Source organism: Mizuhopecten yessoensis, unplaced genomic scaffold (genome assembly GCF_002113885.1).
Source record: "Mizuhopecten yessoensis strain PY_sf001 unplaced genomic scaffold, ASM211388v2 scaffold1255, whole genome shotgun sequence".
In the NCBI taxonomy this organism is placed as follows: Eukaryota; Metazoa; Mollusca; class Bivalvia; order Pectinida; family Pectinidae; genus Mizuhopecten; species Mizuhopecten yessoensis.
Window position 1 is genome coordinate 239,856 of NW_018403955.1, and position 26,038 is coordinate 265,893.

The 26,038-nt window shown below is 36.3% G+C and overlaps 1 protein-coding gene across 1 annotated transcript; it reads left to right on the forward strand.

Moving 5' to 3' along the window:
- The first annotated feature begins 8,940 nt into the window (after positions 1–8,940).
- On the forward strand, positions 8,941–23,653 carry LOC110458523. Its single transcript, XM_021510256.1, has 2 exons — positions 8,941–9,082; positions 22,120–23,653. Exon 2 carries the CDS (start codon positions 22,129–22,131, stop codon positions 23,014–23,016), a length of 888 nt encoding a protein of 295 aa, XP_021365931.1. The 5' UTR covers positions 8,941–9,082; positions 22,120–22,128; the 3' UTR covers positions 23,017–23,653.
- The last annotated feature ends 2,385 nt before the right edge of the window (positions 23,654–26,038 follow it).

The window sequence follows — 26,038 nt, forward strand, 5'->3', positions numbered from 1 at the left end:
GGTCTGGCACAGTCTTCTAGTGAATCTTGGCAAATACTTTGAAGGCATGCATTCACATTTGCATGTCAACCAGGCTTTAGCTTCTGAAATGTTATATTTAGAAATGAAAGAATTATTTCGCACAAACGACAGGTCTTCTGCTATGATTCTGAGCTCCCTCTCCAGATGGCTTTCCGTTCACTGGACGTTTTGGCGTTTTCACATCGTTCTCCGAAGATATGGTAGTGAGGTGATAAGTCTCCGGAACTCATTGAGCCTCAATAGCCCCTCTTATGTCCTCCAGGCTCCCCTCTCTCACTGTTCAACTTTCTTTTCTTGCCGCTTTCTTACATGGAAATCATTCCCGGCAGCCTCATATTTTCAAAATAGTTTGCCTGAAAATTCTTTTCAGTCCAACTCTACTGACAAGCACTCGATTTCATTTTTCGACATTCTGCCGACATGTTGGTGTAGCCGCGACCACTGGTGGTAACCGCCCGTAGTTCCTAGTCAGCAAGTCATATCTGTGCAATCATTGTCCTCATTCTCTTTTTCAGTGTCTCCGATTCATCTCAACTTGTCTCAGAATTTCCGTCACTCTTGCATGCTTGACCGCCTCCACTGTCAGCCGATACCATTTGGTACCGTGTCTTATGTCTTTCTGGATCTTTTTGACCTTACACTCCCTTCTGTGTTTCTAGCTTCCTTACTTTTCTGATTTCATCTCATGCAAACATATTTAATCCCATACAGTGCATACTATGATATATTTACTTCCTTTGTCTTAACGATACTCCCAACTAGTGACACATCCAGCAAGCGAATTATAAGTATCCTGGTACGATTGACTCTTTGACTCTATGGCGTGCTATCAGTCCCCGAGGTTGGCTGTATCTTTGATTGTTCTGGTGAGCTATCAAAGTGCTTCCAATATTTTGTATGATACTATTGACTACTTGACTCTTCTTTCTCTTTTGTTTGTTCTTTCATCCTCACTTACAATGTCCTCTCTTAGATCAATCGACTGCTCTGTCTTCTCATTGTTTATATCTATAACGCTCTCTTACACATTGAGGCTATGGCCACTGTAGTTGTCTTTCTAGACCATGGCCTCATCCATCACACCAGCGTATCCTATGCGATGCACCGCAACGTAAAAGAACACCCGGTATTTTTTCCATTATTTATAGTTCTCTGGACGTTTGCTGTCTCTATTTGTTTCCGTCTCTGTTTGTACAATGGACCTATCATTTCCCGACTCTCATCGGACTCCAATGTTACTTCCTTACGAGAAAATGCGACGGTCTGCCAAGCCAACACATTCTTTTTCTTATAGATACTGGCTCTACAGAATACTATAGTACATGTAAACATTGATAATACCAATGTAAAATAGACGCCCATTAGCCGGTTTGCGCTTAGATTGACGTTTCAGCGCTTCCACGATGTCATCTAGAAGTGTGCCGATCATACCTATTGCCTCTCCTCCTTCCTCCAAGGCAACGTGGAGATGTTTTTGCACCCGACACATTTCTTCTGCGTCTACCTTCTCTCCATGGCTCTCCATAGTGACGGCTTGTACACCATCTTATGCAAAATTCAACTGGTAGACACCATGCGCTCCATTCCTCAGCCCTTTAGTGACATTCAGTCCTTATATTTCGTTCTCTTTCTTTCGCTGACTTCCTCCAATCATGTCCCAGCAACACCACCTGTTTGATGCTCTTCAGTCACATTACGATGTCTGTTTCGAATGATAGCGCTGTTACCTCTGATTGAAACTGATTCCTGATTCTGATGGCTGGCCGCAGAGTCTCATTCTCTGGTGCTGATATCACTTCCCTATGTCTCCCCTTTCACTCTAGCTTTAACTAAGTGCATGGCTTTACCTCCCCCTATTTGATCACATCCAGCGTTATAGAAAGTAACAAAAGGTAAAAGATACAGCGTTTAGTAATAATTTAATCACAGATTATGTTAGTGAGAGGAATAGGTCCGTTGTATGCTACATGTTTCGGCTTGCGTTATGCATGGTGGTTTACTTCTTTTGACTTTTATCACCACTGATGAGTCTGAAATGGACGTAATGGACATATGGTTCAGTAAAACGTTTAGGTTGTTTAGTATTCTGCAGATATATATTTCATATTGGCGATTCCTTTCTTTCTATTCTACTAATGATATTTTTAATATTGGCAATACTGTATATGATAAAACGAACACACTATTATAATAACAAACGTTTATAATTAAAATAAACAACTTTTTATGATAAATTTAAATCCAAGAATGGTACTGTCTGATACAATTGATTCTATAAGTGACTTACCCTCTACTATACTTTGATTCACGGATGTGCGACGCTTTGTTGTTATCAACACTGGGCAATAAAAACCGTTTTACTCTGCATTAACAGAATATCGATATTAACATTACAAAGGATGACATGCACGTTGTAATATCAGAATTTGTTTATGATTTAATTCGTTATGAGAGTCTCGCACTGCAAGCAAATTTAAAATGACAAGTAAATATTCTATTATGAGAATATCGAAGACCTTGTATTATATTTCTTATTCTACTTCATCCTCATCTACTTCATTCCCTATTTACCTTGTAAAATATTGCGACCGGATACTCCAATAAATCCACCTTAAAATTTCTAAGCCGACTACTTAAAATACAAGTGTTCGAATTATAAGAAATTCTCTTACATTTGTTTTTAACATTGAATATTTAATTAAGCCTCATTCTATATAACAATTTAGATTTTCCTCTGACAATATAAATATCTCTAAAAGAGAGAAAATCTAATTTTAAAGAATTTTTAAGACTTCGTATTTTTTATCACAATATTTAAGATACACAGTAAACTTATTGAAGATTAAGGCTGACAATTCCACCTTATTTGATATCAACTATGAATGAGTTATGATCGTGTCAGGGAACAATGGTATACTGACCGCTCACTTCAGCGATAAGCAACCGAACTACATAATCTACGAAAATAACAGAAATACAATTGAAATGAAATGAAGTGAACAACCACAATGCAGGATGTCTTTAATAGTCACCGTGAATAACGATACAGATCTGTAGAACATTTTAAATTCTCAGCAGGATACAAAAGGCACGGCGATTCATTCTGTGAAGCTCCATTACAAAGAATGGAGTGTATTTTGTTTAACTACAGTCTCTACGGAGAGAAAGTGGCCGATGACTTTTTATTCTCGTCATGCGATTTCTATAATCGTTAAAACACGTGTCTGATACTGGATACGTCAGCTTCGGGGAAACATTAAATATCTATTCGTTAATTCCATGCCAAGAAATTGTTATTTTGTGAATTGTTTAACAACGGCGGAAATATCTGGCCACGTGGCTTATTATATAGAAGCTTTGCCGAGGTCATGGTTTACTAGGGAAGCGGGCGGGCGTCGTACTTGACATCAGATCAAATCGAATATGGCGAATTAGAATGTAATTTGATTTAAATCTGACGTGTGCAAATGTTTTGTCAATACGGTTTCCTGATCAGGTAATGAAAATGTTTTTAAAACTTCCGGTTGATTTTGTGAGGAACGTGTCGTCTGCTTTATGAATAATTTGTTGAGAAAAACACATGCGCTGTTCGAGTGTTGTTGTCGCAATTATTTGATTAAAGACAATCTTAAATTGTTACATATCATGCCGTACTAAATCTTCCCTTTTCAGCTGGTTTGAACTATTTTATTATTTGCGGAATATACAAATGTATAGACTGATGTATACGGTATACGTCATCTTTGATGTAAGTCTAGCCTGGTGCACATAAGCTCAGAAATTTGTATTAAATCTGCATACTAGTCAATATTTGTTATAAATTTATTTTGTTTTATTGTCTTAATGGTTCAATGTATTTTATTCAAATTAAAAGTGATTTTATTAATTGCCGGAAATGAAAATAATGTCTATCGAATTCTCAGCGCTCTATGAATATTGAACTATCAGATGAATATTCTTTTAAAGAGTTAATTCGTACATTAATATCATTCGAAATCGATTTTAATGCAATGTAACCTTAACTTAATATGATTACACTTATGGTAGTGTAAACCAACGTGCGACATGTTATCAAAACGTTATACAAACTTGATAACCGGCGGTGTACCAACATTGAATCTATTGATAACCGGCGGTGTACCAACATTGAATCTATTGATAACCGGCGGTGTACCAACATTGAATCTATTGATAACCGGCGGTGTACCAACATTGAATCTATTGATAACCGGCGGTGTACCAACATTGAATCTATTGATAACCGGCGGTGTACCAACATTGAATCTATTGATAACCGGCGGTGTACCAACATTGAATCTATTGATAACCGGCGGTGTACCAACATTGAATCTATTGATAACCGGCGGTGTACCAACATTGAATCTATTGATAACCGGCGGTGTACCAACATTGAATCTATTGATAACCGGCGGTGTACCAACATTGAATCTATTGATAACCGGCGGTGTACCAACATTGAATCTATTGATAACCGGCGGTGTACCAACATTGAATCTATTGATAACCGGCGGTGTACCAACATTGAATCTATTGATCATCGGCGGTGTACCAACATTGAATCTATTGATAACCGGCGGTGTACCAACATTGAATCTATTGATAACCGGCGGTGTACCAACATTGAATCTATTGATAACCGGCGGTGTACCAACATTGAATCTATTGATAACCGGCGGTGTACCAACATTGAATCTATTGATAACCGGCGGTGTACCAACATTGAATCTATTGATAACCGGCGGTGTACCAACATTGAATCTATTGATAACCGGCGGTGTACCAACATTGAATCTATTGATAACCGGCGGTGTACCAACATTGAATCTATTGATAACCGGCGGTGTACCAACATTGAATCTATTGATAACCGGCGGTGTACCAACATTGAATCTATTGATAACCGGCGGTGTACCAACATTGAATCTATTGATAACCGGCGGTGTACCAACATTGAATCTATTGATAACCGGCGGTGTACCAACATTGAATCTATTGATAACCGGCGGTGTACCAACATTGAATCTATTGATAACCGGCGGTGTACCAACATTGAATCTATTGATAACCGGCGGTGTACCAACATTGAATCTATTGATAACCGGCGGTGTACCAACATTGAATCTATTGATAACCGGCGGTGTACCAACATTGAATCTATTGATAACCGGCGGTGTACCAACATTGAATCTATTGATAACCGGCGGTGTACCAACATTGAATCTATTGATAACCGGCGGTGTACCAACATTGAATCTATTGATAACCGGCGGTGTACCAACATTGAATCTATTGATAACCGGCGGTGTACCAACATTGAATCTATTGATCATCGGCGGTGTACCAACATTGAATCTATTGATCATCGGCGGTGTACCAACATTGAATCTATTGATAACCGACGGTGTACCAACACTGAACCTATTGATAATCGGCGGTGTACCAACATTGAATTTATTGATAACCGGCGGTGTACCATCATTGAATTTATTGATAACCGGCGGTGTACCAACATTGAATTTATCGATAACCGGCGGTGTACCAACATTGAATCTATGGAGTTTAAATCTACACATGTTTTGTACATCCTATAAAGCTGATCAATAATTCATTGTAATGATATGAATTCTTTAGAAAACGATAATTCCATTTTTTACTTAGAAGTCGACTAATGGCTAGGCCAGACCACCTCTGACTCATTCTTCATACAGGGTAATATATTGAGGGGAATAAAATGAAACAAACAAACAAACAAACAAACAAACAAACAAAAACAACGACAAATATTTAAATTACAGGAAGCATTTTGTTTTGGTATACCAGGCCAGCTGGCAGATAGAACAATGCATTGTTTCCGTATGTTGTACGGTTAAGCATAAACAACGTGTGAACTAGTATTTTTCCATCAATATCAATACCACTTTTAATGTGATACGTTTTAATATTTTAATCTACATCCAATTCTATCCCCAAACTAGTACAAAATACAAAAACAGGGGTATACAGTGATGCATTTTTGATTGCGTGTAGTGACTACTGTTGGTGGACTGGCAGTAGAAATAAAGATCTTTGTGAACCCTATACATGAATCGTCGAGATGACCTTTGATATATATAGCTCGACAATGAGTCGACAGTTTGTATTTCCTGACGGAACTTGACAATCAAAATGTTAGGGTATGGTCTTGATGAGTACACGTCTTATCACACCAAAAGTACTGTTTAGTAGGACGGAGATCAATCAACATCTCAGTCCTACAACTTCCGGCTGACCCCCTTTTTCAAGTAACCATATACCACGGTGTTTACATTACAGAAGAATCACACATACCTATTAATCAACACTTGTTTAATTGAAACACTTTCCAACCGTTTACCTGTGCAGGTGCGGAGAACAAACATACATGCATTATATCCTACTGTGTAGTCGCACAAAGAGTCTATTTCAATTTAACTTTTCATCATCTTCTAGAGGGATATTGAAGAGACCATTACATATCTTTTGCTAAACTCATTACAACGGTTGGATTTTTATCTTTTTTTTTTGTTCTACTCTTTTCTACACATTTAATGCCTCCTTGTTTCTTCTGACACACTATTAGTCCATTTTTTCGGAGTGGCCGTCATTGGTATGATCATATTTCGTTGGTGGCCGTCACGACTTCATCACCCATTCCATCTTTTCCTCCATGTTCTGTGTATACATATTCAACTGAAAAGATAATTCATTGGACAATGGTATGGAAGTGGACTGAAGACTTCGATGCAGAGAGAATGATTGAAAATATTGTTGGGGACACGAAAAATGGAGATTGAAAAAGCAATGAAACTCGTGTGGAAATGAAGACTAGAAAGTGACCCAGACAGGAGGCGAAGGACAGAGGGGTGATAACACTATCGTAATATAAATACAGAAAAGGACCCAGACAGGAGGCGAAGGACAGAGGGGTGATAACACTATCTTAATATAAATACAGAAAGTGACCCAGACAGGAGGCGAAGGACCAAGGGTTGATAACACTATCGTAATATATATACAGAAAGTGACCCAGACAGGAGGCGAAGGACAGAGGGGTAATAACACTATCTTAATATAAATACAGAAAGTGACCCAGACAGGAGGCGAAGGACAGAGGGTTGATAACACTATCGTTATAAAAATGCACATATTTTTAATGTAAACATTATTTTTATCGAAAACAAATATTGACATTTTATTACTTAAGAAGGAAAAATAATGACATACTCATATCATTAGGGTAAACTTCTAAATAAATTCTGCGTCTACAAAATTTAACTATTAGATTGAAATAAAAAGACGACTTGTTTTTATAAAATTCAACCTACAGCTATAGCCATGTAGGTTACCTTTTGGTAATTGACACCCTGAATTGACCAACGTGAATTTCAGTTATCTTAATAATACTTATTATCAGAGCGTGATATTAAAGTTTTCTTTCTTATTTGTTCGTAACCAATAAAACATACTCCAAAGAAAACAATCTGCTGAAGAATGATACACATTACTTATTTTTTGAAAATTTGATTGAGTTTTCAAACCAAAATGTAACGAATATATGTGAAGTATGCCCGTTATTCTATGTAAGCTTTGATTCTAATCAAACACTATAGAATGCTATTTTTTTAGTAGTAACTCTATATACCATCAGAAACGGCAAATTTTAACAACATGTACGCTAACTATTCTTGAGTACTGGATTTCACCTTCAGGTTTTTGAGTTCACGTTGTTATTGCTTTTTCGATCTGACCTCGATTTTAATTTTACCGTGTAATATGTTAATTTTGTTCTTGACTGTTGACGCTGAGGCACATGTATCATTTTTATTTATCATTCTAATTAGCACAGGTCAAACCCAATTCATGCTTGTGATTTACACAACCAAAGAATCATCAGTCCATTAAATGTCGACGTAGTTATGGTGTATTCAAGAGTGATATCATTTCTTCTTTATGGGAGAATTTCTGTTTGTGTTATAAAAGAGGACAATAACTCTCTTTGTCATATCACGAAACAAGTTTACCAAAGCGCCAAATCACAAGGACAAAATCTGACATTTAAACGAATTTTTTTTACCAAAGCAGCAAATCAAAAAGACACAATCTGACATTGCACGAAACAAGTTTACCAAAGCGCCAAATCACAAGGACAAAATCAGACTTCAACCTTCGACACGAAACACATGATTCTCGTGTCGAAAATCTCTTTCGTGATTAAGAGAATAAGAAGTTGAAATGAGGTGTTCCATTAGGGTAAGCGTTCCATACACAACATAAATCACCGGTCTCAAATACCTCGTGATGTCTTTTGAATCAAGAAAATTAAAAAACAATTGTCGGCCACGAATTTCTGGTACAGAAAGGAAAGAATGTATGAATTTGTAATATTAATCACATAGCACATGTGTAAACGTGACATATTGAATGTTGATAATCATAGTATCAGCGACACAAATGCTCTTTTATCAGTAGAGAATATGTCTGTTGAAATATAATAACTTTTTATAAATAATAAAATTTGAATAATATGATACAAACTAAGGATTCAGAGGTAAATTGTTATTTCCAATCCCATTAATATATTTTGATGTCTATCTATAGTAAATATAACAGAAGACAAATATTGTAGTGAAGTATAGCTGTCCGCCCTGTTCTTTGTTCCACTGAGAACTTTCTACACTTAAACCCGTCCTAAGTGCCACTTTGAGCTCAAGGGAAAAACTAGCCACCATACAATACATGGATACGCGACAAGTTGAAGTTGACCATTTCCGGAAAGTTCTTGTTGATAAGAGATTAAAATATCAAACATATATAATTTCGCGTCATCATAGCTACGGCTACTGGAGAGGAAAAATAAATCCGCGAATAGGCGCGAGACCGGATGAGTCACGTGGGCGGTCGTTCATTTGTTTCCGCATCTATCTGGACTGGATGAAGCCGTTGATTCGTCAGTAAACACTCTTGAAAGCGATAGTGGTTTTACAGGGATCTCACTTCGATTCGTGGACAAGGAAACCTACAGGTAAAGTTATAGTTTAACATTATTTTACACATTTTAGGTGATTTTTATTTGTATAAGATTATGAAATATATCCTTTTTTATTTTTGCTTTTCATACCTAAATACTTTATGTATGATTCATATATTGAATTTTGTTCATCAAGCACTTAGTTTATTTTTATATTATTTTATTGATGCACGGCTGAAGAACGACGAAAGTTGAGTGTCAATATAAAGCCACTGTTTGTGAAGTTAAATATTCATTCAATTTATTTATTTATTTTTTGATGTTTCGTTTTATAAAGTAAGTTAACATAGCAGGAATGTTTTCATACTTCACTGTCGTCATGCTCTCATGTTGTGCAACTTTGATGCACGCGGAATTCCTTGTATGTTTATTTACGCGATGGAATAGATATACGTGCGGAACGACACAGTGGGACGATTGTCGACTGGCAGGGGAGGGAAGGCTGAGGGGGAGTGGAAGGGGTGGGGAGTGTAGCTGGGTGTCGTGACAGGCTCAGGCTCTGCGAAAGGTGATGATGTAATGTATACCGGAATATACATCAATACATCAATCAAATGCTAGGCCGACGGCAGACGCTAAACACCGTTTGACAAGCCACATATCTTATTTCTTAAATCTGCAAATAAACAGCAAATAATAAAACACATTTTCTTTATACATTCTGTTTTCAATAGAAATTCCAGGATCGTATTTAAGGATTTTTTTGCATTTCCCGAATGTTGCAGGTGGTATGGGGCGGGGTTGTATGTTTGCGAATTTTAATCTCAGAACAAATATTGTCAATTATTGCCTCTTAAAATACAACTCCTATCTACTTCTTGTCAAGTGGCAGGCGAAAACGTCGAATGCCCGCTATGCTAATTTGCTTGTTAGATAGAATCTAACCTTGGCATAAGATTTTGTTACAATTTTTATCCAGACCGATTTCTCTCAAAGAGACTGTTAAAATGCGATAGTAATCGTAGATTACAGCCACAAGAAAAGACCTTGCAGTTTTGGAGAGGTTTTCTGGACAATGGAAGCTCACAGCAGATATGATTAGATTAAGTAGATACTCACTTCAATTTATTTTCTAATGTCAATGACAATAACATTTTGTTTAATGGTAATTGTAGCAAAAATGTTCCCCCGCAGTCAGACTTGCTACGCTCGAACATTTATCCAGATAATGGATGTGACAGAAAAAGGTTCCTGAATTTCTTTAGACTAACACATTTTTCGTGTTTACTACTTATCTCACGTGTAACATTTCAGTGTTATTAACGGAACACTTTAAACGGTTGACAACTACAGGAAGTATACGGTGTTGGCAGATTTACAAATCGATCAAAACTGTGTTACATCTAAATAACAGAAAGGAGAAAAATGGTTAACGGATATACCTGGACATTTTGACGGGCAGCAGATTTGATATCTGATCATCAAGCCGATATCTGGTAAAGAATAACGATAGAAATAATGGGGAAAATACACATTTTACAACAAAATTAAGTACCTTTTATTCAATTTGATGATATATCATTAAGCTGCAAGCTTTTTATAAAAGTTAGGCATAACTTGTTTACCATTTCATCCAAGCTACATACAAATGACTATGTTACGTACATATCATTTTAATGAGGTTAATATTTGATTTAAATTAAGAGAAACACGTAGATAAGGATATTGTGAAGACGATGTTATTAATTGTTCATGTCGCATTTCATTGTGTTGCTAATTAACATTAACAAATGTTAACGTTGGATTTAGCTTTATGTTATAAATAAATTGTAGTAGGTAACAAAAGAAAGGACATATTTTCTTTCTACATGTAAATGTTTTCGAAACAAGTGCCTATGTACGATTTCATCTTACTCATCTTGCTATTCTGAATAATTGATAATCAGCATTTTCGGTAAAAGATAAATGTCATTTTACGAAAAGAATGTGCAATATTTCCAACAGATGTTTTGTGTAGAAAATGTTCAAGATTAAAGTCTTATCTTATGAAATGTCATCAGGGAAAAATGCTTATGAAATTATTTATCAAAATTATTTAGCTAAAACAACACCTATACAATCTCCGTCATCGGTCTAACACTGGGTCGTTTTGACACATAACTACACGGCCTGTTTGTCGTTACTAAAAGTTTTTCTTGTAATGCAAAAACAAGTAAATCATCACAGCACTTTATCTGTAAAATGCCATACTTGTTTATAAACTTAACTTTTTTTAAATGATATTCGGTCTTCATTCGTATACCAGTATATCGATACAGCTGTCAATCACGGGAGAAAGTTGTGTAACATACGAGGTGAAAAAAACTTGCGAACATGTATTCCATCACCGGCAAACAGTAGGTCCATTTTTCGGAATGGTAATCTGAGATGATATGAAACGAAACGATTGATGAGATACTGTGGGTACGATGACATTTGCCTGTATCCATTTTTACAAACCTAGACTGTTTTATGTAATTAAAACATTAATATCTTACTTGTGGCTCCATTTTGGAACAATAAAGTTTCACCTCGTCCGTTTTGTGATGATTCATACTAAAATATCAGTAGCAGACATCGTTAACTTTGTGGACATCTTGTAAACATACACTACGACTTATTGTAACGACATATCTTTAAAACATCTTTCTTGAATCATGTGAGACTTTAGAAGAAATGCATGCTGTACATTTATACTATATGTATGTACTTTAAATATAACTAAATAATAGTGAACCTCTTTAATTCACCAGAATAACGGAGTAAAGAAGCGCCAACTTAAAAAAGCATTTGTCGATGCAAAAAGTCGAACAAAGTCTACACACTTTACTGCATGATGTTATCATGTCGCCCATTTAACACTCGTCAGAAGAAGTCAAAAGAAAGGCTTAATATAAGTTGGATAACTTGTGCTTGAATAACATTGTATGATACAAATAACATATACTTAAATAAAAAAGGTTAATTCATAATAGGTTTTGTGTCTCTGTAAATTAAATAATATTTTGTTGAGTTAGCATACAATGCTGATTTTTATTCGAAAGTTCTTTTAGCTTCAAAAGACATATTGAACTGTCTGGTTTATATCTTCAAAAGTGACAGAAATATGAAAAGATATTGAGTGATGAGATATCTGAATTCATTTACTCTTCAAAGGGCAAATTTTTGTTAATGAGTTGATAGCAAGAATAACGTGACCATTGCAAATTGTCGTAAATTTAAAAAAAAAAAGATTTAATAAATATTTATTCGGAAAATAACTAAATGTCTAATATTGAAATTATGCCGAGAATCACCGAAACCGTATAATTAAAACCATATTTTATAATGTCCACAATCAAAAATCGGAACTATTCTTTATAAAGAAATGATATATATTTTAATGCTGCCGGTAAACAGTGTGTCGACGTCAGCCTTCTTAAAAATATTGAAGTAGTATACCTAGGGTATCGATATAATACCAGGTATTATCAGATATCATGTTAAGGCGACTACTAAAAACAAAGTCGTGACATTAATTGAACCTTGATATCCACATTTCAACAAATTGGAAATAAATAGCATTTGAAATCGTTTTTTTCAATTTCTCATTTATGTTTAATTTTAATGATATCCCTTTTTCTTTTCGACAAGAAAATAACTATCCTGTTGACATGCCAGTGATTTACCTTAAAATTAATTTTAAAAATCTGTTTAAGAGCATGTAGTGTTTATTCTTTATTTAATGTTGGAGCTATACAATTGTAGATTTGACTGTAGAAATGTACTTTTGTCCTTTCTTTATGGGAATGGTACATCCTTTCACTTTGCTACTCTTATAAAATAAATAAGTGTTGACAATTTTATCCTATTGATGCTGAAATAATGTTGAGGAAGAAGTGGCATTTGCAGATTACACTTAATGCAAAACGTGATATAATCTATTACGCTATCTCCAGTAAACCCTACGAATACATAGTTCAACAATCTATACATTGGTGTCCCTAATCCTAGTCTTGCCGCTTTTGATGTAACCTCATCTTTAGCTTATATTAAAACTGTTTAGGCTATTGCGAGACGCTCTAATTTGTATATATGTATTTGTTACTTTTTCCAATCCATTTGTATTTTGTATTAAGTTAATCACAACATATACAAAGCGAAGAAACACATATTTAAAATTTTAGATGTAGGTGCATAAAATTGAAAAAATAAATAAAAAGTAAATATTCACTGCAACATATGGATATTTCGTCTGTTTAGGACTCAAACAACTACAATATGTGAACGGAACAACTATCTGAATGCTTCCTCTTACTTCTACGAAATACTGAACACCAAACAATACTAAACAAAACAAATAACAATACACAATGAGCTGTACAATGATCACCTAAAACAGAACACCCTTTAGTCTCTGTTTCCATTTCATTATTTATATTTGTTTTCGTCACATTAACAACATTAATATTGATAACAAAATCATCTAATTCTCTGAAATATTTTCAGATAGTTTATTATACTATTTTGAAAGTGTAATAATTGTTTATACTGTATTCATTTTTTTTTAAATGATACCGTAGATAATATACAAAGTTAGCGCGGACGATAAAATAACGAAACTCAAACAGTGTCATCAATGATGCACAGTAAAGCGCTACGTCAAAGGTCCTCTAACTGCACGCTATACACGATCAGTACACAGTATCGAGGGACAATGTGCCTTACAAACATTGCCATGCACATGTATAGTAGATTGGGATTAGTTTCCCCATAAGTACAAGGGGTTCGACCATGTTGTTATGGTTTTATATCAATAGATACCTGATATAGTTGGCCTAACGTGACTGTTTAATTGAACTCAATAATCTGGAACGTTTGCTGAATCTTCAATCAGTATATGTGCAACTCGGAGAAAATAAGCTTTGGTACACTCTTTTATCAATCCCAAAAAAGATTATTTAGGTTTAAAGCAAAACGTTTATTATTATCAATATTTACGTCTGTTGAAATAAGCTTACTGTTCATCTTTTTCAGGAATGTTAGTTTATTAAATACAGAGTATTGCAGAATTAATAATTGTTACCGAAATTCAACCAACCCGCTCGATATTGAATAAGTAAAACAATCAAACCAAAGTTAAACCAACACATAGACCAATATGTTCTGAGTTTAACCCCCCCCCCCCCCAAAAAAAGTGTGTATGAAAAGATTTTTTTCGAAACATAACTTGTTTAAAATCAGAAGTGTAAATTAGGATCTTTCATACTGCCTGTCCATATAGCACGTGGCACAGACACTGATTCTCACACTTCCCGTGCTCTCACGGCTTACACCCGCAAACAACACACGTGCAGAACAGTCACGCGTGTATTGTTAAATTAACATGATTGGCGATATCAATTGGTTTTAGTAGTAAGTGTACAAGGAAGAATGGACGGGTTATGATATACTTCAGATTGAAGTGTTAGATACAAATTCTCGTTTAGGATACTTCAGTTTTTGCAGCTCAGTTGTTAAAACTATTTACATTTAAAATTTGTTTAACATTTAGTGCATACCTTTTTAATATAGATATTGTAACAACACTTGTATTAGATGACTCAAATCTCCGAGCCAGTTAAAAGTGTCATGATTCAGCTATTTATAACAAGCACGAATACAGCGATTTTATTGCTAGTGGTAACCACAATTTTGCAATATCAAATTAGAGCGAAAAACACTAAATTATTATTACTGTTAAAAACGTATGTTATGAGACCATGACTTTAGAGTGGCTATGGTGTATGCTTACAGACTATCTTTTCTGGCATTGAGCTTAAAATTAGGAAATCTTGTTGTGAATCAGTAACATCAACTAAAATAATCGTCCTGTTTGTTTTGTACTCATAATACTAGTGTGAATAATCGCATATACAATTCGTCAATATTGCATACATAATATTAAATGTGTATAATATACAAATTGAACTTGATAGCTACTAGACGTGTATGATATCTCTTACTATTTATCCTGATTATTGAGTTGTATATGAGATCAAGCTAGTCAGACTTGCCTGGGGTCCCAGCTCTCCCACGACAACATCTCTAAACACACGTCCACACAGCTTACCATCAAGGAACAGGTGGTGGGGCGTACATTCTAGCTCCCCCTCCCTTGTCCCACGGGCAATAGACGACCTACATATATGTAAACACTTAAACACATTTCACAACAATCGTACTGTTTAAGGGGAGATATTGCATTTGTGCATGCTTGGGGGATCTCATTGGGATCATATTCATTTTAAATTAGTTCTGTAGTAATTTGGTATTAAGTCACTATATGATACGATTGTTAGAGTGTTCAAAACCCAACGCCTTTGTATTTAACGGAAATATGCAAAATTTATAAACACGAAATTTTGGGATAAAATTTCCTTTAAAAAGCTTCTGAAAAAGACAAATCTAACATAGAATTAGAATAATTTGAAATAATAATTTCAACCGATCACCCACTCACCGTTAGTAATGAACGAAGGTAAACGTCTTTGGTTTCACGGACTACACCCGTCATGTGATTCAAGTAAAATCCGAGTTCCAAGTAGTGTTACGTTCACAAAGCCATTTAAGTGGCAAAGTAATCACAGGGCATACTAATAAAACAAGAACTTAAAAAGAACAAACATAATAAAAACCGCCGATATTGGCAATCTACTAGATATCGGTAATAATGTAAATTATATATTTAGTTTTAAAAGATTGCTATAACGGTTCATGGCCTCCAACAAAATACTGCTCTGATATTAAATTAATTTATCATTAATCAATTATCACATCCTGGTTTCCTTGCACATTAAATTGTAGTCAGCGTTTGTCTGCACTTTTCACTGGTGCGGGAACTTATTTGGATAACTATATAGGGATATCACAGAAGTTGGCACATTTTATGTAGTGACAGTATTTCCAAATTCTATAAACATGCATGGGGTTTTATACTTCTCAAACAGTTTCAAGCCTTGCATTCCTATCCATCGTAAGTATACCTCTTGTAAGGTATTTTAAAACATTATTGACGTATTTGTTTTTGTAATGTATTAACAGACGAATGTAAGTACAGAAAGGTCGATATTACAACGTTATCTCATTGCGATTTGATGCACTGCAACAAATAGCTAAAATATCACAATAAAGTAATAAAACGGAGATCATATTTACAATTAATTTTACAATGAGAAGCATAAATGGTGACTAAATTCGCCGCATCATGTAAGAAAAATCATGAAGTACTATGCGATTATAGCTAAATCTATTCAATATCGGAACAATATCTATTTTGATTTCAGGAAGATATGAACGTTGCTCATTGAAATAAACTGCTTTTGTATTGTAATAAAGAGCCCAAAGGCAAGTAGTTATGTCATCTAAATACAGTTTAAACTGTTTATCAATTAATGTTTGATACAATGAGTTTGTTCTTAATGTTATTGTTATACCAGTACAATTGCCAACAGAACGGTATTCAACACTAACTTCATTGTCATAACAAAATGAATTTAAATGCCGCTCCTGGTTACAATTTTTTGTATTAACATCGGATTCTGTTCTAGTGAAATGTTCCTGTTTGTTTTGTAATCATCGACTGGGGATGGGCGGCACAATTGTGTGTAGTACCAGTAATGACGTCATTGAAGCTATCACATGCCATCCATCCATCCCTGACTGTGGTGTATACACATTTATCACAACTTACATGACCATGCTCAATTTAGGAACGATTCAAAACAAACCTTACAGGGCCAAGCACTGCATAAATTAAAGTATACATGTCAAAACTTACAGAGCCACGCACTACTATACTAAGCTTAAAACATAAATATGAATGGCAAATCTTGAAAGTACATGACAAAACCTACATCATCATTAACCCTTTCAACCCTATGTAACTTTAGTAGACTCTGTCATGCATTGATCTGGATATGAGTCCATTGTGGTCTACAGTGGTGAAAGGGTTAACTGTTAATTGGCATAAATATCCGGGACACAACTTACAGAGTATTGCACTGCTTACTTTTGGCTGTAGAAGTTGGAAGGTATAATTATATACCTATAGAACATAGATATTGTAAACAGTGTAACTCCCCCTCTGAAGTAGAGGACGAATTTCATTTTTTATTAGTCTGTTCTAAATTCCAAATTCTCAGATCACGTTTTATCGAAAGCTACTATTGGAAAAAAACGTATGTGTTGAAAGCCGTTCAGTTATTGAGTGTCCATAATATTAAAGAATTGTGTATACTAGAAAAATTCATCTATGAGGCAAACACATTAAGGGTATTATAATGGAATATGATTGTATTCATTCTCTGTACATTGTCCATGATTTATGTATAATATGTATCGTATACTGATGGGCCAATGGCCTTAAGTTCGAATAAAACTTGAAACTTGAAAGCTTACTTAGCAGTGTAGAGTATACATGACCACCTTAAAGGATCCTACTCGGAGTCAGCTCAGAGTAAACATGACAAAATCATACTTTGCTTAGAGTATGTATTTCACTGGAAGTTCTGGTGCTCTTTCACAAAAATGCGACACTTTCAAGTATTATCGATCTTGATATTCATATATTACTTTAGTTTGTACCCAACTTTCCAACTAAATTTGGACTACAGATCTGACTTCATGCATGTTTACATACACATGCTGAACGATCGATTTCGATGTTATTGGATGGTGTGTAGACTTTACGTGAGACGCTGTAGAAGTGATGTCCGGCAGTCACTATAACATGTATAATAATGTTGTTACAAACTTAACTATGAATGAAATCCGTTCGTGTTAAGCTTTATTTGATTCAGACATTTGATATGATAACTTGAATGTTTCATCTAGAGCAGTATTTCAGAACATTATGTCATATAGAGTTTATTAATTGTGTGGCTATTTCTTTCATGATGTAGGTAAATGTCATAGGGATTATAAGTTATGTGTCTATTTCTGACATGATGTAGGTAAATGTCAGAGGGATTATAAGTTATATGTCGATTTCTGACATAATGTAGGTAAATATCATATGGATTATAAGTTATGTGTCTATTTCTGCCATACTGTAGGTAAATGTCATGGGGATTATAAGTTATATGTCTATTTCTGACATAATGTAGGTAAATATCATAGGGATTATAAGTTATGTGTCTATTTCTGACATGATGTAGGTAAATGTCATAGGGATTATAAGTTATATGTCTATTTCTGACATAATGTAGGTAAATATCATAGGGATTATAAGTTATGTGTCTATTTCTGACATGATGTAAGTAAATATCATAGGGATTCTAAGTTATGTGTCTATTTCTGTCATACTGTAGGTAAATGACATAGGGATTATAAGTTATATGTCTATTTCTGACATAATGTAGGTAACTGCCAAACAGTGAATTAGTTATGTATCCATTTCTGTCGTACTGTCATAGAGTTTGGTATTGAGGCCAATTAATGCCCTATTGAAGGTAAACGTCAAACTATGTAGCAGACTAAGAGGATTTGCGTGCTTGTAATATGAAAGTATACAAATACATAATGCCAACGTTACTGACAAATAGTTTATATGTATTTTTTACATAATCTGAATTCATTTGGTGGAGGTTAGTTTACTAAATAAATTTTATCTTTCATAAAGGGGGTGAAATCATGAATGGTATCATAGATATCATTTTGTTTTGGGTAAACGCACTTCAGCTGGAATGCCTTTAGGTTTACATTATATTTGTCGTTTGTACTCTGCTTTGGCGACGGGTGTGTTGTTTGTACTACGTTGACGATGTTTGATGTTTGCACTACTTTGTCGACGTGTGTGTGTGTGTGTGTGTGTGTGTGTGTGTGTGTGTGTGTGTGTGTGTGTGTGTGTGTTTTGTATTGACTACTTTATCGTTGTTTGTGTTGTTTGTACTACTTCGTCGACGTGTGTGTTGGTTGTACTACTTTGTTGACGTGTGTGTTGGTTGTACTACTTTTCCGACGGGTTTGTTGGTTGTACTACTTAGGCGACGTGTGTGTTGGATGTACTACTTTTCCGACGTGTTTGTTGGTTGTACTACTTTTCCGACGTTTGTGTTGGTTGTACTACTTTTTCGACGTGTTTGTTGGTTGTACTACTTTTCCGACGTTTGTGTTGGTTGTATTGCTTTGTCGAGGTGTGTGTTTATTGTACTACTTTTCCGACGTTTGTGTTGTTTGTACTACTTTTCCGACGTTTGTGTTGGTTGTACTGCTTTGTCGAGGTGTGTGTTTATTGTACTACTTTTCCGACGTTTGTGTTGTTTGTACTACTTTTCCGACGTTTGTGTTGGTTGTACTGCTTTGTCGAGGTGTGTGTTTATTGTACTACTTTGGCGACGTGTGTGTTGGTTGTACTACTTTGTCGAGGTGTGTGTTTATTGTACTCCTTTTCCGACGTGTGTGTTGTTTGTACTACTTTTCCGACGTTTGTGTTGGTTGTACTACTTTGTCGACGTGTGTGTTTAGTGAACTACTTTTCCGACGTGTGTGTTGTTTGTACTACTTTTCCGACGTTTGTGTTGGTTGTACTACTTTTCCGACGTGTTTGTTGGTTGTACTACTTTTCCGACGTGTATGTTGGTTGTACTACTTTTCCGACGTGTTTGTTGTTTGTACTACTTTGTCGATGTTTGTTGTTTGTACTACTTTGTCGACGTGTGTGTTGGTTGTACTACTTTGTCGAGGTATGTGTTTATTGTACAACTTTTCCGACGTGTGTGTTGTTTGTACTACTTTTCCGACGGTTGTGTTGGTTGTACTACTTTGTCGACGTGTGTGTTAAGTGAACTACTTTTCCGACGTGTGTCTTTGTCGACGTGTGTGTTGGTTGTACTACTTTGTCGACGTGTGTGTTGGTTGTACTACTTTGTCGACGTGTGTGTTGGTTGTACTACTTTGTCGACGTGTGTGTTGGTTGTACTACTTTGTCGACGTGTGTGTTGGTTGTACTACTTTGTCGACGTGTGTGTTGGTTGTACTACTTTGTCGACGTGTGTGTTGGTTGTACTACTTTGTCGACGTGTGTGTTGGTTGTACTACTTTGTCGACGTGTGTGTTGGTTGTACTACTTTGTCGACGTGTGTGTTGGTTGTACTACTTTGTCGACGTGTGTGTTGGTTGTACTACTTTGTCGACGTGTGTGTTGGTTGTACTACTTTGTCGACGTGTGTGTTGGTTGTACTACTTTGTCGACGTGTGTGTTGGTTGTACTACTTTGTCGACGTGTGTGTTGGTTGTACTACTTTGTCGACGTGTGTGTTGGTTGTACTACTTTGTCGACGTGTGTGTTGGTTGTACTACTTTGTCGAGGTATGTGTTTATTGTACTACTTTTTCGACGTGTGTGTTGGTTGTACTACTTTGTCGACGTGTGAATTGTTTGTACTACTTTGTCGATGTTTGTTGTTTGTACTACTTTGTCGACGTGTGTATTTAGTGTACTACTTTGTCGACGTGTGTGTTGGTTGTACTACTTTTCCGACGTGTGTGTTTGTCGACGTGTGTGTTGGTTTTACCATCTGGTTGACTGGTATGTTTGTTCTACTAGTTTGTCGACGTGTGTGTTGGTTCTACTACTTTGTCGACGTGTGTGTTGTTTGTACTACTTTGGCGACGTGAGTGTTGGTTGTACTACTTTTCCGACGTATGTGTTGGTTGTACTACTTTGTCGACGTGTGAATTGGTTGTACTACTTTGGCGAAGTATGTGTTGGTTGTACTACTTTGTCGACGTGTGTGTTGGTTGTACTACTTTGTCGACGTGTGAATTGGTTGTACTACTTTGTCGACGTGTGTGTTGGTTGTACTACTTTGTGGATGTTTGTTGTTTGTACTACTTTGTCGACGTGTGTATTTAGTGTACTGCTTTGTCGACGTGTGTGTTGGTTGTACTACTTTGTCGACGTGTGTGTTTATTGTACTACTTTTTCGACGTGTGTGTTGGTTGTACTACTTTGTCGACGTGTGAATTGTTTGTACTACTTTGTCGATGTTTGTTGTTTGTACTACTTTGTCGACGTGTGTATTTAGTGTACTGCTTTGTTGACGTGTGTGTTGGTTGTACTACTTTTGCGACGTGTGTGTTGGTTGTACTACTTTGTCGACGTGTGTGTTGTTTGTAGTACTTTTCCGACGTGTGTGTTGGTTGTACTACTTTTGCGACGTGAGTGTTGGTTGTACTACTTTGTCGACGTGTGTGTTGTTTGTACTACTTTGGCGACGTGTGTGATTATTGTACTACTTTTCCGACGTGTGAGTTGGTTGTACTACTTTTCCGACGTATGTGTTGGTTGTACTACTTTGTCGAGGTGTGCGTTTATTGTACTACTTTGTCGACGTGTGTGTTGGTTGTACTACTTTGTCGACGTGTGTGTTGGTTGTACTACTTTGTTGACGTGTGTGTTTATTGTACTACTTTTCCGACGTGTGAGTTGGTTGTACTACTTTGTCGACGTGTGTGTTGGTTGTACTACTTTGTCGAGGTGTGTGTTGGTTGTACTACTTTGTGGATGTTTGTTGTTTGTACTACTTTGGTGACGTGTGTGATTATTGTACTACTTTGTTGACGTGTGTGTTAGTTGTACTACTTTGTCGACGTGAGTGTTGGTTGTACTACTTTTCCGACGTGTGTGTTGTTTGTACTACTTTGTGGATGTTTGTTGTTTGTACTACTTTGGCGACGTGCGTGATTATTGTACTACTTTGTTGACGTGTGTGTTGGTTGTACTACTTTGTCGAGGTGTGTGTTTATTGTACTACTTTTCCGACGTGTGTGTTGTTTGTACTACTTTTCCGACGTATGTGTTGGTTGTACTTCTTTGGCGACGTGCGTGATTATTGTGCTGCTTTGGCGACGTGTGTGTTGGTTTTACCACCGTGTTGACTGGTATGTTATTGTACTACTTTTCCGACGTGTGTGTTGGTTGTACTACTTTTCCGACGTGTCTGTTGTTTGTACTACTTTTCCGACGTGTGTGTTGGTTGTACAACTTTTCGAACAAATAACATTTTGTATTCTTTATATTTATGTTTACAGTCAGAAGAAATGCCAATTTCAAGACGTCTGGACCGGAGGGAGGATGCTTTAGGTGTTCCAAGAGGGAATCGAAGCGTCTCAAGTTCAAGTATGACATCCCAGTACAGCATTGGGTCAATAGGTCATATCAGACTGGGATCAATAGATCACGGGAGACAAGAATACATAGGCCAGGAGAGGCATGACAGTATCGATGACCTCAGCGGATGTGTGAGTCGCAGGATGAAACTGGCATACAGCACAAGTAGTGCAAGTAGTGATACATTGTATGAGGATGTCAACAACGACACCTACCGGTTTGTGTCAGAGGACAGGGACGATGACTGTATGCGAGATCAAGACGAAAGTGACGATAACGTGTTTTGTGAATCGGACCAAAAGAGCAAAGACACGGGCTTTATTTGTCTTCAGAGTGTACCGTACCCCCTCATGTCCCCAAGAGGGTTGAGTGTAAGTACATCAGATATTGGGACCCAGGAATGCGCCCTGGATCTCCGCAGGAAACATTCAAACCGATGTAGCGACACGGACAGCGACGGTCTTCCGATACGAAAAGTACATCGGCGCGTTTTTACAAACAGCCGCGAACGTTGGAGGCAACAAAACGTCAATGGAGCATTTGCAGAACTTCGTAAACTTGTTCCAACTCATCCACCGGACAAAAAACTAAGCAAGCATGAAATACTCAGATTGACAATTCGTTATATCAACCTCCTCAACAACGTTGTAAATTATCAAAACGGTGAGATGATTGGACAGGTCAAAACGGAAGTAGAATGTGATTCAAGTCGTGACGACATCAAAGAGGACGACAGGCACCAAACCATCGACTGGGACGATGACAAAAGTTCGTTCGGATCCTATTATCACGGAGACGATAGCGAAGATTCCTCGTGAACTCATAACAGTAAAGTCCAAATTGACCGTTGACCTTTAAGTAAGCGTCGTCATCGGAAATCGAGACTCAGGGTATTTCCGTTGTGCTTCGGCAGAATTCTACAGGACTACGTACTAGATAATATAATTCAGACAAATATATCCGAAAGTGGAACTACAAGAATATTTATTATATTATTGTTGTTGCGCATCTGTTCGTGTCAACAGTGGTACATCGGTGTGACAATGGATGAGATAACTCCTATTTTTAACGCACAATCTGTGACCATTTCTCATTAGTTCTATTACGCTGATCATGACCCCTGCGTGTTAAATGATGACTTTGTTTTAAACAAATAAATCGATGGTAATAATATGACATTCAGGATTGATAATGATACTTGCTGACACTGACAAAACACGTCAAAATGACGTTAAAAAGACAATAAAAAATGGTGATTTCCTCTTAGGAATCAGACGTTTTAGTATTGTCAATATATTTCGTTTGTTTGAGGATCTTGCTATTTGCAAAGCAAAACATATGAGTTAATATATGATATATGAAAATAAATGAAGCATGTGCAAACACGATATTTTTTCTGCATACTGGGTACATATGTTTCTAAGTAAACAATTGGTGACGATAAAGCTTACAAAATTGTTTCAATTAATTTTTATGAGTTATTGGTTAAAAGTACCTAAACCGACTGTATAGTGACAGCGTCAATCTGGACAGGTTTAGGTTCTTCTCCCTTCTGTGTCCGGAGACAGTAGCGTGTACATATGTTGCTGGACACAATGTTTTTAAGCAGTCCTCTTCCTCTCGGGTTTGGACGTAAACTTGATATCCTATCACTGACAAATTCACCCCTAACTTCACATTTGAACTTTCAAACTCAGAGACAAGGCAAGTCAACTTAACTCAGAGACAAGGCAAGTCAACTTTTAAAATATGTAGGGGTGATTGAGATAACAGTGGTAGCCCAGTACCCAACGGTAGATGCTCCTCTGGAGAGGTCAAGCTTTCGTCGTTGCAGTACCATAGGCTCTTTCCATACCATGTAAGGTATTGCTTAATAGCTTAAAAATTACAAAACACTCGTACATGCTGTTAAACATCATATAAATATATATCCGTGTGTGTTTTCATTAATTCATAAACAACTTCTCTGTGGAAATCTTTAATGAAATGTATCCGTAGTCTGACCCTCTAGTCTTACAAGAGTGACCTTAATCGGGGATGTGGCGGATTGTTGCTAACGTCTTAATAAATATGGCTATCGTTACCACCGACTGATGAGGGAAAGCCCAAGGCAAAAACCGTCTACGTTATTTATAAACTCATGCGAATCCCCGTGTGAAGTCATTTCTATTATCTTCACATTGGTATAAAATTCAAAGGTGTTAAAGTGTTTTAGACAGATACGAACGTAAAAAGATAATATAGGAAAAATATCAGGTTTAGTATTAGTATACTCTAACGTTTTAATATTCTCTTGTTATTTCATCAATTTCACTCACAACTAAATCTCCACGTTTGAATCCGAGACATCAACGTTGTTTTCCCACCCGTTGTATTCTACATCAGTTGCTTCACTGTGAAGTCAAATACGGCAACTGTCCTCAAAACTGATAACGGAGAGTACATGTGCACCCTACTCCGTCTTTTTAAAACTAGTTTGTTCTCTTGTTGTAAGGCGAATCTTCATTGTGCTACGTGTGTTCTCTATAAAGAGTAAATTACAATATCTGGACCAATTTTGCGTGAGAAATGCGCCACAATTAAACGATTTAGGACTTTTAGAAATTATATACTTTACTAAAAAAAATCGAACATTGCATACCTGAAAATCGGTATTTTTACATACCCGAAATATTTTTTGCATAGAAATACTGCATACCCAATAAAAACAATTTTGCATATGCAAAAAAAACGAATTACGCTTATCCAAATGATACTGAGAATGCGACAACGTTTGTCTTTTCCTTCAATATCGGCTCTCAAAGTAGCGCGGTACTGTGATTTACAAAGTAAGAGTCAAAGACAACATAATCTTACAGAAAACCTGCAAAGATACTAACGTTCAGACAGTAAAACTCTCGATACACTGTATTTTCTATAATTCATTTTACGATATAGCTGCAACGGGTCACATTTAAAGCCAGACATATACATGTATGCGTGCAAAAAGTCACCATGTCAAATTCTGATCGACGGGCTATCTTCAGTTTACCTTCAGATCCACATTAAAATCGAGTCAAAACAGCAGGAAGTTACTTGTAAATGTCAAACCGGGATTTCTGTTTTTAATGTTCCTACCGAACCAAAACTGATTAAGGAAGCAACTCAATGTTACGGGAAGTGTACACTATTATCCACGTGACAATTGTTTAATTGAGTCGACTATTTGGTTCACGGATATACACAAGGATCAGTTTGTAATTTGTCTTGATATACTATTCAAATGCAGACACTTCACTTGAAAACTGTGCTTGTATTATTCCATTATGTAAACTTGATATCCGATCAAGGCGCGTGTTTCTTGGACTTAGGGATATCCGGCTTTTCACGATTTCCTTTGACTTCCTTCCGACACAGATAACACACGTAGGGGCTTTCATTTCTTTTACGATCTTAGTCAGTCTGTTCAAAAGGACATAATTATTGATATTTCGTAGAGTCTGACTTCCACACAGGAACGTGTCAATAGATAAACTCCGTAAGACTTACATTGGTCTGCGTCAGTCAGTGTTTGATATCCATGGATTGTTGTTTGCGGTGGCAGGTTCACAATATTTGTGCTTTTGTTTCACATTTTTATACAAAACGTAGTAATATCGTTATTAGTTTACAATACCCTAATTAGGATCATTGTATCATCTTTTTCCGGTTATAATATACATTTGTTCTGCGGAGTATTACATTTATAGAATCTTAATGATTTTTCTTAAATTCCGTTTAAAATGGAAACGAATTCAAGCCAATATTTATCATTTTACCGAGAATGTATTCGAACATTCACAAAGAAAACATGAGTCTTCA